The sequence below is a fragment of the Ipomoea nil genome, unplaced genomic scaffold (assembly GCF_001879475.1).
Source record: "Ipomoea nil cultivar Tokyo-kokei standard unplaced genomic scaffold, Asagao_1.1 scaffold3069, whole genome shotgun sequence".
NCBI classification, from domain to species: domain Eukaryota; kingdom Viridiplantae; phylum Streptophyta; class Magnoliopsida; order Solanales; family Convolvulaceae; genus Ipomoea; species Ipomoea nil.
The window spans coordinates 6041586-6057025 of NW_017619497.1; the positions used below are offsets into that span (position 1 = coordinate 6041586).

Here is a 15440-nt window from a genome sequence, read left to right on the forward strand (position 1 = left end):
AATGCACAATATAATTGTTTTTTGAGTCCTAAATTTAAGGGCCATTACAAGGCCAAATGGCCCAAATACAACTACCAAAGCAAAGCTTATAAAACTCTTTTAGATTAATTGTCCAATTGAGTTGTATTTCGCGAATTGTTATATCGTGCGCCTTAAAAATCTCATATTTCATATGTAAATAATTGTATAGTAAAATACACATAAACTCCTAACATAATACACATAATTTAACATAATACACATAAACTCTTAACATAATACACATATACTCTTAGGGCACACAATACATTGTGCACCTTGGTGCACGATATAATTTACTGTATTCCGCAACATACCTACAATATCATTGTTAATTAAGTGGTCTTACATTAAATATATTGGCAAATTATTATGTGGACTGATAGTGTAAATACGGTATCGTGTATTGTACTGCTAGGAGATGAGCTCTCAGAGGTCGGGAAGAGGGATGAGGGGTTGGCTAGATCCGTCTCTCTCTCTCCGGGTCTCCAAAAGTCCCCCTACCTGTAATAAATGCGGGTATTTATGGGGATAAAGGGCTGCGTCCGAACCCCCGGCATGTTGGACACGTGGTCTTCATGCAACTAAGGGCGTTCTAACCGAGAAAGGTCGTATACTTGTCGCTTTGCTTCAAGGGAACGTTTACACGTACCCCCGACGTGATAACGCTACACGTGTTCGTGGTCGGGGTAGATTGAATGATACGTGCCGACCGACGCAACACAATCAGTACTGATCGGGTATTACACCTGATGCGTAGACAAGATAAGACCGACCGCCAGACTTGGTGTTAAGCTTAGTGGACGACTAGGTATATGACTATCATGGACCATAACAAAAAGTTTTTTTTTTTTTTTTTTGAAAACAAAAATATATTATTCGTGTACATAAATATACATTATATAAACAAAATAATGTATTTTCAGTACTCAAATAAAGTACTTTCCCTGAATACAATATATATTTTTAATATACTAAAAATACATTGGCCATGTTTGATAAAATAGTTAGCATATAAGCTAATTTTGACTTATTTGACTAATATTAACTCTTTGACTTGGTTAAAAAATCAATATAAGTGTTTGGTTAATTAGCTTTTTGTAACTTCAAAATACTAAAATTCAAAAAGCTACTCAAAAGCAACTTTTTCAATTAGTTTTTTGAGAATAGAAATTATACCAAACAGCTATGAGCTAAAAACTAATTTACCAAACATCTTTCTACAATAATAATCTAATGTTATCAACTAGTTATACCATCTAATTAACCCAATCAACTAACAGCTAACAACTATCAGCTAACAGCCATTTACCAAACACCAAACAGTGTCATTATTTATATACTGAATGTACATTATTTGATACTGTGTGGACCATAGTTCATACAATAATGATTGAAATATAGTCACCCGCATGAGCAGCTCAACTGGTCACAGAGGTGAAACTTTGGAAGAATGACCATGGATTGAGTCTTACCAGCGGGCCCACAACCTCTCAAAGTGAGGGGAACAGCCTCTGTGGTTCATGTTCAGTTGAGTTACCATGATTTACATCCTCCCAAATGTCGGGTTGGGGTTCGGCCTATGTAGTATAATTATATTCTCCTACTTTAAAAGTCATAAATTCTATCAGTGCCCTCTCAATTGAACCTCCTGTGTGGTTAGACACCCTCACTAATATCTAATCGATTATTTTTCTGTTTTATCCCTCTAGACTAGACAAAGAGGAAGAAACAAGTATAATGGACTTTTCACTCTCTACATTATTATCTTAGGAACACCCATATCTCTCCAAACTTCTTTCTTCTTCATCTTCTTGCTTCACAACCAAAGGAGCGAGTCTCCATTAATGGCTTTTGAGCTGCCAAACCACAACCAGTTACATGTACATCTATATATCAAAACTACACTACCATATGGTACAGTTGAAAGGATGAGAACAAACAGATGAAAATTTCTTATATTGTGAAATTAAACACTGTATATAATCTACCAATAAATAAAAATTCCTTCTTAACAGATCAATTTTCCAGCTAGCTACTCCATGAAGCTGCAAGTTCATAGCAGCTAGAATCAACGGCATCTATAGGCGCTAGCCCGGTGAAATATTCGTGCAAGGTGCATTCTGCTACGTACGGGACTAAAATTACAAAGACGACACAATACAAACCTGTTGTCTCGACTCGTTGTCATGTCCATGGCTGGCTGCATAACGAACAAGTCAATAATTGGCGTGTTCTTCACGATTGCATTGCCTGCCACACAGATTTCCGGCTATCAGACATAAATGAAAGGGATCGGAAATGTTGAAAACATTGAAAGAATGAAACTAATCTGAACAACGTTGTACTAAAATGTTTTTGTTACGAAACATTCTTGAAAATAATTGATAGGGACATGAGTGGAATGAGACTAATCTGAACAACATTGTACTAAAATGTTTTTGTTATGAAACATTCTTGAAAATAATTGATAGGGACATGAGTGGAATGAGACTAATCTGAACAACATTGTACTAAAATGTTTTTGTTATGAAACATTCTTGAAAATAATTGATAGGGACATGAGTGGTTTGACAGGGAAAAGCAAGAACTGCAGGCCCAAGAATGAAGAATAAATTAATTTAAAGCTACGAATCATCTTAACAATAAAGTAGGGTGGAGATAACGAAAGCAAAGACGAGCTGAGCTTACTGACTTCTATTTAATTAGCACCAGGGCCACTTGGCATCCCTCCAAGTGAAGCAATGTGTTCTTGAATTTGAGTCTCGAGAAGATCTGGACCGCCTTTCTTCAGCTTCTTGATGGGTACGAGAGTTAAAGCCAAATTCTTGACAACAATGAAGCTTTTCATCACGAGCTAGAGCTTCTCCTCTATATCCGGGATTGTAACACCGTGGATGCTGTACGAATGATAAACCTTTCCACCAAAGTTTGAGAGCCTAGGATTCCACAAATAGAATAGGATCACAAGTCGTATGAATTGAAGCATGTGCTCCATCTCAATTAAAAGCCTAAGCTTATACTTAGATTGCACATTAATGGTTAAATGCTCAACACGCCCCCTCATTGGTCTGGCTCTGATACCAAATTGAAGCATGTGCTCCATCTCAACTAAAAGTCTAAGCTTATAGTTGGATTGCATATTAATGGTTATATGCTCAACACACCCCCTCATTGGTCTGGCTCTGATACCAAATTGAAGCATGTGCTCCATCTCAACTAAAAGTCTAAGCTTATAGTTGGATTGCACATTAATGGTTATATGCTCAACAGTATGAGAATCTTTACATTTGTACTTTTACCACAAAACCTTTAGCTTCTCCAAAACACAGTTCGCTATTTTCACATTATCAGTATCTGAGGTTGCTAAAACCGAGATATAAATAAACCATGAAATTAGATGGTAGTATTATGACTATTTCAAGTGACCGAATATTACAAATTAGAAAAAGTTACCTGCCAATATATCCAAAAAGCAACCTTATGAGGCATCAGCCAGAAGAATAGTGTGTGATCGATCAGTGTAGAAGACGAGACTCTTTTAGCCACCAATGAAGCCGTGAAATAGTCACCATGTGTAGGATGATTAACTGAAACCGTTACCAAAAGATTCTCTCCCGGTGCATTAGTTTTGATCCTCCAACTCCCGAGCATATCCTGATATCAATTCCCATAAAGACGATGAAAAACGAAAGATAAATATCGAAGAAACAAAAATTTTACACCGATGAAAAAGGCAAAGTCTGGCCTACAAAGTAGAAAGACAAGAAAAGAAATTGAAAGGTCATGGTGATTACAAACACATACATTAAAAGGACTAACGTGTAGAGCTTTTGCAACCATATCAGAATCTGGGTTGAACAAGAATGATATTCTTTCCCCCCACGGTGTATTTGTAACCTGAAAAACGAACCCTGTCAGCAACACCCTGTCGAGTACAAGCTGGCAATGAACAATAAACAACATTCAGATCGATTATCTGAAGAAATCACTCACCTCAGCAATGCATTTCTTCAAATGATGTGAGGAACCTTCAACATCATAGCAATAGTACACACTCAAGGGATTTTGCTCATAGCCAACACTTGGGGGTATTGTCAACAAGAAACTGGAGAGACAACATAAAATCATTATTCCATTAACTAAGAATAGTGGACACAGAATTATAATAAGCTAAGTTATAATGATTTTAGCAATCCCATAGCATTCTATATACTGAAATTGACCAATGTAAATTCAGTAATTTAATTTATTTTTTTTTTCTGGTTTCAAATTCAATGTGTCAATGGAAGTTAAAATAACCATGGAAACATTAAAAATGATATTTAAAAGAACAAAAAATTAATAAATAGAATAGAGAAAGCACAGTATGCTGAAAATGAAATTCAGAGCAGAAAATAGAAATGAAAGGGAAGTACGCAAAGAAATCTTACACGGGGCCATTGGTACCGGAAAAGCTGCGAGCTTGGGAAGCAGAGAGGTGGTCAGGCGGCGCGTGAAGCGCGTGGTCGAGGTCAAAAAGCGCGTAACGGACAGAATATTGGAAAGAATGGTGGAGGGGGCGGCGGCGCTCGTGCCATACGGTGCCTTGGTAGAGTGAAACTGAGGGTGCGTGTTGGGCGGCGCGGCGGGCGCAGAAGAGGCGGCGAAAGGGGAGGAGGATGAGGAAAGAGCGGGCGAGGGAAGTGATGGAGTTGTAAAGCAAAGAGCAGAGAAGATATAGAAGCTCCATCACCGTACGAAATTGCTGAATTTCCCACTACACATACAGTACTGAATTGAAAAGCTGCTTTAACTCCAAATTTGAGGCTTTGAGCTCCATGCCCACTCTGTCATTGCTTGTAGCGACTTGGCTCAATTTCACTCACATCTAAAACCATAAAATTGAAAGATAGAGAATGAATATTATACGGACTACTACTTTTCAAAGATATGGTCCGCTAATTTTGATTTATTTGACACTCTTTGACTTGGTGGAAAAAATTAATATAAGGATTTGGTTAATTAGCTTTTTGTAATTACAGAATGTTAAAATTGAAAAATTACTTAGAACAATTTTTTCAATAAAAGAAATCATACCAAACAGCTAAATGATTTTACCACTAGAAAATGACGCTACTGGCTCTATTACAATGTAGTATTTGTTCATATACTGTCACAGCTAAATGACGCTGGCTCAAACTCATAACCTTCCAAATGGAAGTCCAATCCGGGTACTATTATACCACATAGTCTTGGTATGACTCTTGCATAGTTACATGTATCAAGAGAAAGAGAGAGAGAGACATATATGTAGACAATTCTAAAACATTGATCTAGTATATTAAACAATTGAAAATAAAGAAAAACAAAAGAATGAGTTGTTTTTGTAAATATTACAATTTTTAAAAGTTTATAATATTTATGAAAATAACACACTTCTTTTTTAACTTGAATCGCTATTGATGATTTGAATTTGTTCACAAGTTATTATCTTAAAGAGTTTTTTGTTCTTATAATTAAAAAGTTATTTGTAAAAACTTGAGAAAAGTTAATGGTCATGTTTTGTTATGGTCAAACCGCCAAAAAAAAACCGTTTGGTTAGCAGCGGTTCCAAACCGCTACTTTTGCAAACGCTGCAAAGTGCAGCGTTTGCAATTGACATTTTGGAGAAAATTAAACTTTCTCCAAAACGCCCCCTTTTTATATTTAATTTAAAAAAAAAAAAAAAACTTAAAACTAATTTTGATGGCTCCTCAATGTTGCCCATTTGGGATGGGGAACGAATTTGTGGAGCCTTGAGGCTCCTTAAATAGGAGCCTCAAGGCTCCATTCTCACTTTTCCCACCGATGTGGACAAACCCGCTAATACAATTCGCTATCTGATAACCGCTAACACAACCCGCTACCGCTAATCGCTAACCGCTGATAACCAAACAAGCCCAATGCCAAGGGCTCAAGATAATAGTTATTCCCCTACAAAGAGAATAACCCATTCTTAATAATAGCATTATCGAAATATTAAGGGAAAACAATCAATTAAGTAGGTCGATCTATTTTCAGAAATGTTATTCCCCTACCTAGTGCTATTTTATGAACAAAATCCATGCTTACCATCATCATCATTATTGTTGTTGTCGTCGTCATTACTGTAAATATTTATGTTTATGTTTTGAAAAAAAAAAAAGACTTTCAATAGAAAAATATTGTTCTAATTTTCAAATATCAGAAAATGAAAATATTTTTTGAAAAAAAATTAATTTTTAAATACGTGATTCATTTTTCAAAAAACATTTTTGTGTCTCTAAACAAACCCTAAGTCCTAATTTGATTTCTAAAAATATAAGATTTTAAGAAGTAACGTTTGATTATTAGAAATAATTTTGCAATTAATTTTTTATCAAATTATCAAGAATAGTGAACATTATTTTTTCAAATTCTTAAATATCGTGAAATTATAACAAGTAAAATCGCTTTCTCAAAAAAAAAAAAAAAAAAAAAAACTCAATTGCTTTCTCTCTCATTTTCGGCTGCTCCCACGAAGTAAAGGCCCGACGACTTGGTGTTGCCGGCTGACACTCTAATGGAGGGTTGAGCCGGCGGTGCCATTAGTAGACTTTATCCTCCGATTGTTTAAGGATTAAGTGTTAGATCTCAGATCATTTCCGATTGTTTTTCAGAGAAGGCTTCAGAGACTCTACACATCTTACAGATTTTCTACCATCTTTTCCGTTTATGTTGTTTTCTTTTAGTTCTACGTTATCCCTTTGTTTCTTTGACTATTTGTTTTATCTCGTCTCTCTGGCGAGTGTTTCACACTCATCTCTTTGGCGAGTTTTCCTCTCGTTTCTTTGGCGAGTTCTCCTCATAAGCGTGGAATGATAAAATGGTCTCACCAGAGTGGCTATAGCTCTGTGAAGAAACACCGACTCACCGAGTTCATTTAACAACTTCAACTTTAAGTTTGTAAAACAGTCTGCGATCCAAGTTTTTTATAACATTACTAAAAAATTTGTTTCTATATCTAATTATAAAGAATGCATTGTCATTCAAACGATCTATATTGTAAACATTTCTGCTTATGTTAACCTTTTATTTTCAAATGAAAATATCGTGAAATTATAAATGACAACTGCGCTAAGGTTTTGACTTTTGATGTCATTCTTTTGTTTTTTTTTTTAATCATAAATAATTAATACAAAGTAGAGTTGATTGTCACAATTCACAAAGGAAACTGTTTGTTAGGTTTTTCTGGCCACCAAACACCCCCAAGCCAAGAAAACGCTTCAACACTTCCATGATTCCCTGCAATCCACTGTATTATAAATCCCTACGCCCTTCTTTCGTGTAAGTCCACGTAGACGTCATTTAAACCTTACTGGACAACTATACCCTCTATAAAATAGCACTATTCGGGGCAATTCCGGTCAAATTAATTAGATTGTTGATTTGGTAACAGTTACATATACGACTTTTAGTGAGAGCGACCTATTAATCTTCTTGATTTGAACTGGTTAGCTATGATAACCTAAGAGCATCCACACCAATGAAGAATGCTAAGATATTTCATATTGAATTTTCTCAAGTTGAAGAGCAAAGTTGATGTAGGAATGAAAGATTTGGGAAAGAATTGGTCTGCAACATACAAAATAATGTCAGAAAAGTTTTTTTTTTTTTTTTTTAAAAGAAAAAGAAAATGTTGTGCACGTTTAGCGCACAGCATGGCCACAGCCGGGCGCGTGCACTGCACGCGCCTGGCTGTGCGTACATACACCTTTTTTTATTTTTTATTTTAATTAAAAAAATCCAGCTTTTGGTGTTTTTTTTTTCTTCACCTCCCACATCCTCTTTCCTAATCACTCTTACATTCTCTTCGCATTCTTCCCAATTGATAATGATGCTCTAAGTAGCTAAGTTGATTTATCTCATTGTGATTCTTTGTTAACTATGGTCACAAAAAGGGTTTACTCAATACACACACTCGAATAATAATAACAAATTATGCATTTATAAAGACTATGGTCTGATAATGGACTAATTGTGCGATTAACAATTTACTTCTATGTAGTGATTTTAAGTGCAAGCTCATATGGGCTTGGTCCTCTGAGCTTAAAATTAGTTTGGTAAATACCTAAAATAAAATTAAGAAGATAAACACTATTCATCTCGAAGTGCAACGTGTCGAGACGTTATTGGAAGAGTAGCACGAAGAGAAACGAATGAGTTGTAGGAGATCGGGCGAAGAAATCGAAGCAGAAGCTCGATGCAGCTGAAAGTGAGGCTCTACCATTCTCAATTAAAACGCCGAATTTGAACACTAAAACGAAAGATTTCTGCTTCCATTTCTTGGTGTTTCCGTCCCCAAATTTCTCTGTCTAAAACTACGCCCCTTTGTCCCTCTCTTTATATGCCCTTTTCTTCTTCACTGTAACACTCTGCGCTTCTGCAATCCTCTTCATACACAGCTCGCGTAGAGCATTCAAGAATCGAGAAGAAGGGGAAGAAGAGCAGAAGAAGCTTTTGGGCAAAATGGCTGCTATCGCTCAAGGGATTGGGGCCGTCGCTGCTGTTTCTTCAGCCAATTCTTTTGACTCCAAGAAACCCCGCATCTTTACTCGCAGATCTTTCCCAGGTTTGGGGCTTTTTTCCGATCTCAATTAGTTGTTTTTCATTGAATTCACAATGGGTTTTGATTTGTTTTGTTTAAAGTTGTTATCTTGCTTAGTTTGCAAAATGCTACCTTCGTTTTTGTGTTTATTTTATCAAACTGGAATCTCTGAATTGGCTGTTTATTGTTTGATTCTAATGCATTTAGTTGTCTGTGATTGGTGTAGAGAGGAAAGGCAGGTTTTTTGTGGTTAGCTCTGAAAGAAAATTCAGCTGTGATCTGAGCAGTAATGGGAGAAGAACACAACAGTTAATTGCTAATGCAGTAGCAGTGAGTTTTTTTCTTTTTTTCTTTTTCTTTGATCTTTGCTTTCTATATACATTTTCCATTTCCTTAGTCTTTGAGCAGTCTTGACCTTTATTTACTTGTGCAAATTCATTCCTTTTGTAGACAAAGCAGGATGGTGCAGCAACTTCAACATCCTCTAAGCCGGGGTATGAATTGTGTGATTTGTTAGCTTTTTGCTTACCTTTTCTGGATTGATGAAGTTAATTTTGTGTCAATGTGTATTGGTTAATTATCTGATATTCTGATAATTATAATGTATTTTGCTGTTAACAATATCATTCTGAAATGACATAAAAAAAAGGCTAATCTTCATATAATGGCTTGACCTTTGGTCGTTTTCCCTGCTGTGTTAAGACTTAAGATTATCACTCATCATAGCTCATACAAAGGCCCACTGGAATTGTTATGTACGTCTTGGGGATGGGAATTGTGTGATTTATTAGCTTTTTGGTTATGGATTTAGTTAGGTTGAAGTTGAGGAATATGGCAATAGAATATGATTCTTCAGTTTAGTCAACACGTGCGAGCCAAGAATCCAAGATTCATACTATTCCACATTTAATCTTGCAAGCCACTTATGCTGTGTCTTGTCAAAGGACAAGAGGCTTGCCTATGTTTTGATCTGTTGTATATTAGAATAGGATAAATAGAAAATTGTTCTTCAGTTTAGATGGTGCGTGAGCTAAGTGTCATATTTAAATTTGTATATCTCTTTTGTTGCCCACAAAAGGCGAAATTCCCTCGCCCCCAGGTCCTCAACACCTCGGCCTGACAGGATAATGGAGGGGAAATCACGGTGACTCAACCGTCCATTAGAGTCATATTTAAATTTGTAAATCTCTTATGTTGCCCACAAAAGGCGAAATTCCCTCGCCCCCAGGTCCTCAACACCTCGGCCTGACAAGACAGTGGAGGGGTAAATCATGGTGCCTCAACCGCCATTAGATGGGAGGACCAGTGCCTGGTGCCCACAAGGAGCCATAAATCTATTATGTTGTGTTGTCTTAAAGAAGCATACATAGTTGTTTTTTTTTTTTTTTTTTCACCCTTGTTTCATTAGTCAGTATTCGAGATATTGCTTCAATGGGTAATTGTTTTATGTGCATTATGCTTTTAGATTATCCCCGTTGAGACTTGGATGTTGAATATACGACTAATAAAACTAAATCCCGCATTTTGTAGACATGAACTTTTGCTATTTGAAGCCCTGCGCGAAGGCCTTGAAGAAGAGATGGCGAGAGATCCAAGTGTTTGTATAATGGGTGAAGATGTGGGTCACTATGGAGGTTCATACAAAGTTAGCAAAGGCTTGGCTGAAAAGTACGGAGATCTAAGGGTCCTCGACACCCCGATTGCCGAGAATGCGTTCACTGGCATGGGCATTGGTGCCGCCATGACTGGTCTTCGTCCCGTCATCGAGGGTATGAACATGGGATTTCTCCTTTTGGCTTTTAACCAGATTTCGAACAACTGTGGCATGCTCCATTACACATCTGGCGGCCAATTCAAGATACCGGTCGTAATTCGGGGACCGGGTGGAGTAGGTAGGCAGCTCGGGGCGGAGCATTCGCAGCGTCTCGAGTCATATTTCCAGTCGATCCCCGGGATCCAAATGGTGGCGTGCTCGACCCCGTACAACGCCAAGGGCCTGATGAAGGCTGCCATTAGAAGCGATAACCCCGTGATTCTCTTCGAGCACGTTCTGCTCTACAATCTCAAGGAGAGAATTCCGGACGAAGAATACGTCCTGAATCTCGAAGAGGCCGAGATGGTAAGACAAGGCGAGCACGTCACGATTCTAACCTATTCCCGAATGAGGTATCACGTTATGCAGGCTGTGAAGACCTTGGTGAACAAGGGCTACGACCCTGAAGTTATCGACATCAGGTCACTCAAACCCTTCGACCTTCACACCATCGGGAACTCGGTGAAGAAGACTCACCGGGTGCTCATCGTGGAGGAGTGCATGCGCACCGGAGGAATCGGCGCAAGCTTAACGGCTGCCATCACCGAAAACTTCAACGACTACTTAGACGCCCCCATCGTGTGTTTGTCGTCCCAAGACGTGCCGACTCCATACGCGGGGACATTGGAGAACTGGACCGTCGTCCAACCTGCACAGGTTGTTACTGCGGTCGAACAGCTTTGCCAGTAATTTATTATTAGTAGTAATAACTAATTGATGTTCCATCACTATGCTTGTTATTTCGGGTTGTTATATCATAAATTTGTTTTGTTTTGTTATATCATAATTGATGTTCTTGGAACTTGATTGTTTTGTTACACCAGATTGGTGTTTAGTTTTGTTGTGCATGGAACAATTGAACACAGTTGAATCAGGAATTTTGGATAATTTGTTTGTTTTGTTTTTGTTTTATTTTGCTGTTTTGCGCATTAACATATACCCCATTATTCATTAGGCTTTGCTTATTAGTACAACATAATATAATACCTCATTTACTTTTGGGGTGATAGATGATGGGTAAGAAGGTAAGATTGTATCTTGGCAACTGCCCTGCAATGTCATAGTTTTACCCTTTTGTGTGGGTAACTCTTTGTGGGCATTAGACACTGGTCCTCGTACCTAAGAGGTTTTTAAGTCATGATAATTGTTATACCATGGATCAGGGTTCATATACACATTTTGTACCTACGGTTAATCGTTTTTGTACATGTAAACAAATAACTTGATAATTGCTGACACATAATATGATAGCTACATGTACAGAAACTATCAACTTTACATAACTTGATAATTGCTGACACATAATATGCTAGCTACAGGTACAGAAACTATCAACTGTAGGTACAAAATGTGTCAACTACAAATACAGAATTTAACTTGATAATTACATCAACTACAGGTACAAAATGTGTCACCTATAGATACATAATCTGAAAGTTATTTTTCGGAACAGGACCTACAATGCAAGGTAGACCCTGATCCATGGTATAATTTGCCAAGTCATGGGGTGTGGGCTATATATATAGATTTCAGCTTAAATGCGGCCAGGACTTCTCGTGCGGCCGATGCGAATGCACCATTAGTTTTCTCCTAAAAGTTTATTCTTATATGACCCGTTTCATATATATATGGGGCTATAAACTGGTCAAACTGCCAACTTGGAGGCCCAAACACTTTCTGGGCCCAATAATCCAAGACAAGTACATGTCAAAAATTTGCTCAACCCAAAAGGGAGTATGAGTTGCTTCCATTAGACTTGGGTGTGACCACCATTGGAGCCATTAGCTAGCTAGAGTGCATTAGAAATGCATACACATCGGGAGATGAATATATGTGTAGAGTGGTATGAAATGAAAGGAGAAGTGTTGTCCTTGTCCAAGACACCCTTAAGGCCTCGAAATGGGCATTACTTAAATAGTTTATCCCGTACACACTCTCAAGAAGTGACTTACATTATTTAATTTGCAGAAAAGTTTATCGTTGCAACTGAGAATGCTAGTTAATAAATAGCTCCCGTGAGGCTCAAACTTATAATCTTATGATTAATTACTAAATTAATTGTTCAATCAATTTGATTGGTTAGAATTGCCCTCTCCCCCAAGTGGTTTATTACATGCATTTTGACATGACTTCCATGCATGTGTCGTTAACATGCTACTTAATTTCAAACAATTTGACTATCATGTGAGAAATTCGGCTAAGGTTAGATGGGAATTGATTAAAATGATCAAATGTGAAAGAAAATTGATAGTCATACACCTATATAAAACATTAATAGTTAAAAGATAAAATATGGAAAATATACAATACTGAAGACCAAAAGGAAAAACAATTTGTTATTAGTCTTTTTTAAGTCAGAGTTACGTTTATCTTTTACCAATTTCCCTAAACAACTAATTAATTAGTCAAATCTGAATTGAACTTTATTCATGAGCTAGCAATTCTTCCCAAAAGCGTTATTGTATCCACATGGTTTATTAGACTTCATTTGGCCTGGTTTGAAGAAAGAAAAAAGGTTTTCCAGTACAATTTGGCTTTGTTGCTGCAATAATAGATCAGAATTGTAAATGTGGGTGGGGTGCATGGAAGCTTCCTAGAAGGTGCAACATAGTGTTGGGCGCATGCATTATATTCATCACGTACAAAAATCCAACATATATTATATCTCACAAGGGAATAAACACCTCCTCCCATTCCATTCCCTGCCATAACACAAGACACATACATATGTTATATATTTATTTATTTTTCAAATTTGATTTAAGTACATAATTTGTGTTTATATGTACAAAATTTCACAACACAAGACACGAAAATTTATAACATAAAACATAATTACTAATGATGGTTTTTGGGTTTTCGGACCCAAGGAGGTCCAACACAACCTTTCAGCTGGAGGATACACATTTCACAGAAAGTCTGAATTTCAATGAAATGCGATGCTAATAATACTTTGTATTCCCTTTCTGGGTTCTCTTTTTCTTTTCTCTTTTTCTCCCCCCTTCTTACAAGGGTGGAGGAGCCCTTTTATAGTGGCCCCTCCCTCACTGACTTAAAGGCCCATAATGGCCGACTTCAAGGCTGCTTTCAAGGTGCCGAGCCGTTGAGTTGCGTTACGGGGTCTACCAACGGCTCTTTCTAGCTTGTAACCGGCGGACCGAGTCCGGCCTTTAATGCCTCAACGGCTCCTCGTCTTAACTTCTTCGGAGGCTCCCTCAACGGCTCTCTGCACTGAGTCTTTCCCTGGGTTGGGCCCGGACCGACTCCTCGTCTCCGGCCCATGCTCAGGTTGGGTCGTCCTTCATAGCCCTGGCCTGGGGCTTCCATTTGGGGCCTGGGCCGACTCCTGGACTCGGCCCACGCACTCTCCAGGCCCGCCTTGTGTCAGCCCATCCTTCTCTCTGGTCTTTCCTCTTTGGGCCCTCTTTTCTTGGGCTGGGGTTCTCACCCCATCAACTAGTCCCTCACTTTTCCGCACCCGGTCCACCAACCTGGGTTTGGAAAAGTAGTAACCGTCTCCTTATCCGGCTCACCGTATCCACGCCTTGAATGACTCATGAATAGCCCAGATTATCCGTTATCTCCCGGATCTCGCGGGACCGTTCGAATCTGCTCGACTTGGCCTGGCACCTATAAATGTCCTTAGCTGCTCTTCACCTTACTCACTAACTCCTCATGGGTCGCTCACCATTGAAAGGGAAACGAATTGACTTCGGGTCGCCCTGGCGCCCGTTGCCCTCAAAACGGACTCGGCCCGAAAGGGAACCCAAGAAGAAGGCTCCTCGTCCAGCCCCCCAAAGATCTCCTGTTGGCGCTGCCTCTTCGGCTCTTCGTCCGCCGACTCCTGCTCGACGTGAAGCCGCTCCGTCTTCTCGCCCTTCTCCCCCTCCGGCGACCGCTCGAGTGACTTCCCCGGGTGGAACCGTCGTTGATGTGCCTGTCCCGGAGCAACTGACCTTCCGTATGACCTTCTCCATCCCTCTGGACGACCTGGATGGTCCAATTACGGGGCTGATGAACGAGGAAGATTACGTCCGTTACCAGGAGACGCACCCGGACGATGAAGAACTGATCGTGCCACCACTCATGCCGGCCTTCTGGGACTTGCTTTGCCCATCCTCTCCTGGACCATCGGGAGGGTTCTTTGGGAGCGACTCCTCTTCGCCGGGCGAGTGATCACGTAGGCCGAGGTTGGCCTTATATTCTAGGGGGGTAGTCTTCTAGGAGCATTTGCTTACTCTCGCTGTAATAAGCTCCATGTAACCTACACCTCCTCTTATTATAATAAAACACCCTTTGCATTCTGCTTCTTCTTTCGTATTGTTAGTGCACTCGTCTGCCTGAACGGTTGAGGAGTCGGCCGTCATGTCGAGTCCTCCCTTCGTTTGACACCTGTGAGGCATTCCGCCTCCAAGGGCGAGTCAGGCTTTTCAGTCTAGCGTGCGAATCTCGCCCTTCCCGAGCTAATTTTATGGGATTAATCTCTGACAGAGATTCGCACCGCCCATACGTCAGTTATGATTCCCTCCGTGATTTGCGCCTGGGTTATCGCCCCCTCGAGGCTCTATATAAGGGCTCTTGGTGGTTCTATGTTTCTCATCATTCCTCATTTCAAAACTTCAAGCCATGAGCTTCAGAGACGGTGATCGCCGCTGGTCTATTCGCAACAAGGAGCACGCCCGGCTGGAGGAGCTCTGGCAGAAAAGGGCGGCTAATGGAGGGCACCTGGTGGGCGACTCCACCTCTGACCCTATCGTGGTGCCTCCCGATATGCTTGACCTGATGATCGTAGAACCGGATGACGCCGAGATGGAACCTGTGGTGGAGGACCCGGAACCGGAGGAGGACATAGAGTGGGAGGCTCCTCCGCTTTTTGGCATAGCTATGTCGCCGAGTGCTCTGGAAAGGCCCCTGCGGATGATAGTCGATGGGAAGCCCGCAGTGTATCTGGATGAACTGCCCGAGCCCGAGCCTGAGCCGAGTCCTTTGCCCTTCCGTCCCCACTACTTCCTGGAGGGTCCG

The 15440-nt window shown here is 39.7% G+C and overlaps 2 protein-coding genes and 1 long non-coding RNA gene across 10 annotated transcripts; 1 reads left to right on the top strand and 2 right to left on the bottom strand.

Annotated features, from left to right (window-relative positions):
• LOC109165563 lies at nt 1-15179 on the bottom strand. The gene is made up of 3 exons (XR_002051562.1): nt 15168-15179; nt 1962-2186; nt 1-94 (listed from the first exon to the last, which is right to left on the bottom strand). It is a non-coding gene; the product is annotated as an uncharacterized LOC109165563 (long non-coding RNA).
• LOC109165560 lies at nt 1990-4770 on the bottom strand. Of its 8 annotated transcripts, none has more exons than XM_019314377.1 (6): nt 4452-4770; nt 4015-4126; nt 3826-3918; nt 3475-3675; nt 2713-2957; nt 1990-2286 (listed from the first exon to the last, which is right to left on the bottom strand). In XM_019314377.1, the coding sequence occupies exons 1-5, from the start codon at nt 4748-4750 to the stop codon at nt 2724-2726; spliced, it is 939 nt and encodes a 312-aa protein (XP_019169922.1). In that variant the 5' UTR covers nt 4751-4770; the 3' UTR covers nt 1990-2286; nt 2713-2723. The 8 variants fall into 8 exon arrangements, with proteins under 8 accessions (XP_019169922.1, XP_019169928.1, XP_019169926.1 ...); XM_019314383.1 differs by having other exon boundaries at nt 1998-2217; nt 2714-2957; XM_019314381.1 differs by having other exon boundaries at nt 1998-2220; nt 2714-2957.
• On the top strand, nt 8248-11317 carry LOC109165559 (pyruvate dehydrogenase E1 component subunit beta-3, chloroplastic-like). The gene is made up of 4 exons (XM_019314376.1): nt 8248-8629; nt 8832-8935; nt 9056-9099; nt 10136-11317. The coding sequence occupies exons 1-4, from the start codon at nt 8527-8529 to the stop codon at nt 11106-11108; spliced, it is 1224 nt and encodes a 407-aa protein (XP_019169921.1). The 5' UTR covers nt 8248-8526; the 3' UTR covers nt 11109-11317.
• Nucleotides 15180-15440: the final 261 nt, after the last annotated feature.

What these genes read in the sequence shown, in the direction of transcription:
- LOC109165560 (XM_019314377.1), bottom strand. Translation starts at nt 4,750, where the DNA reads ATGGAGCTTCTATATCTTCTCTGCTCTTTGCTTTACAACTCCATCACT. An exon ending in TCCGGTACCAATGGCCCCGT is followed by an intron (nt 4,127 to 4,451) that starts GTAAGATTTCTT and finishes TTGTCTCTCCAG; the next exon opens with TTTCTTGTTGACAATACCCC. An exon ending in TGAAGAAATGCATTGCTGAG is followed by an intron (nt 3,919 to 4,014) that starts GTGAGTGATTTC and finishes TTCGTTTTTCAG; the next exon opens with GTTACAAATACACCGTGGGG.
- LOC109165559 (XM_019314376.1), top strand. Translation starts at nt 8,527, where the DNA reads ATGGCTGCTATCGCTCAAGGGATTGGGGCCGTCGCTGCTGTTTCTTCA. An exon ending in TAATTGCTAATGCAGTAGCA is followed by an intron (nt 8,936 to 9,055) that starts GTGAGTTTTTTT and finishes TTCCTTTTGTAG; the next exon opens with ACAAAGCAGGATGGTGCAGC. An exon ending in TCAACATCCTCTAAGCCGGG is followed by an intron (nt 9,100 to 10,135) that starts GTATGAATTGTG and finishes CGCATTTTGTAG; the next exon opens with ACATGAACTTTTGCTATTTG.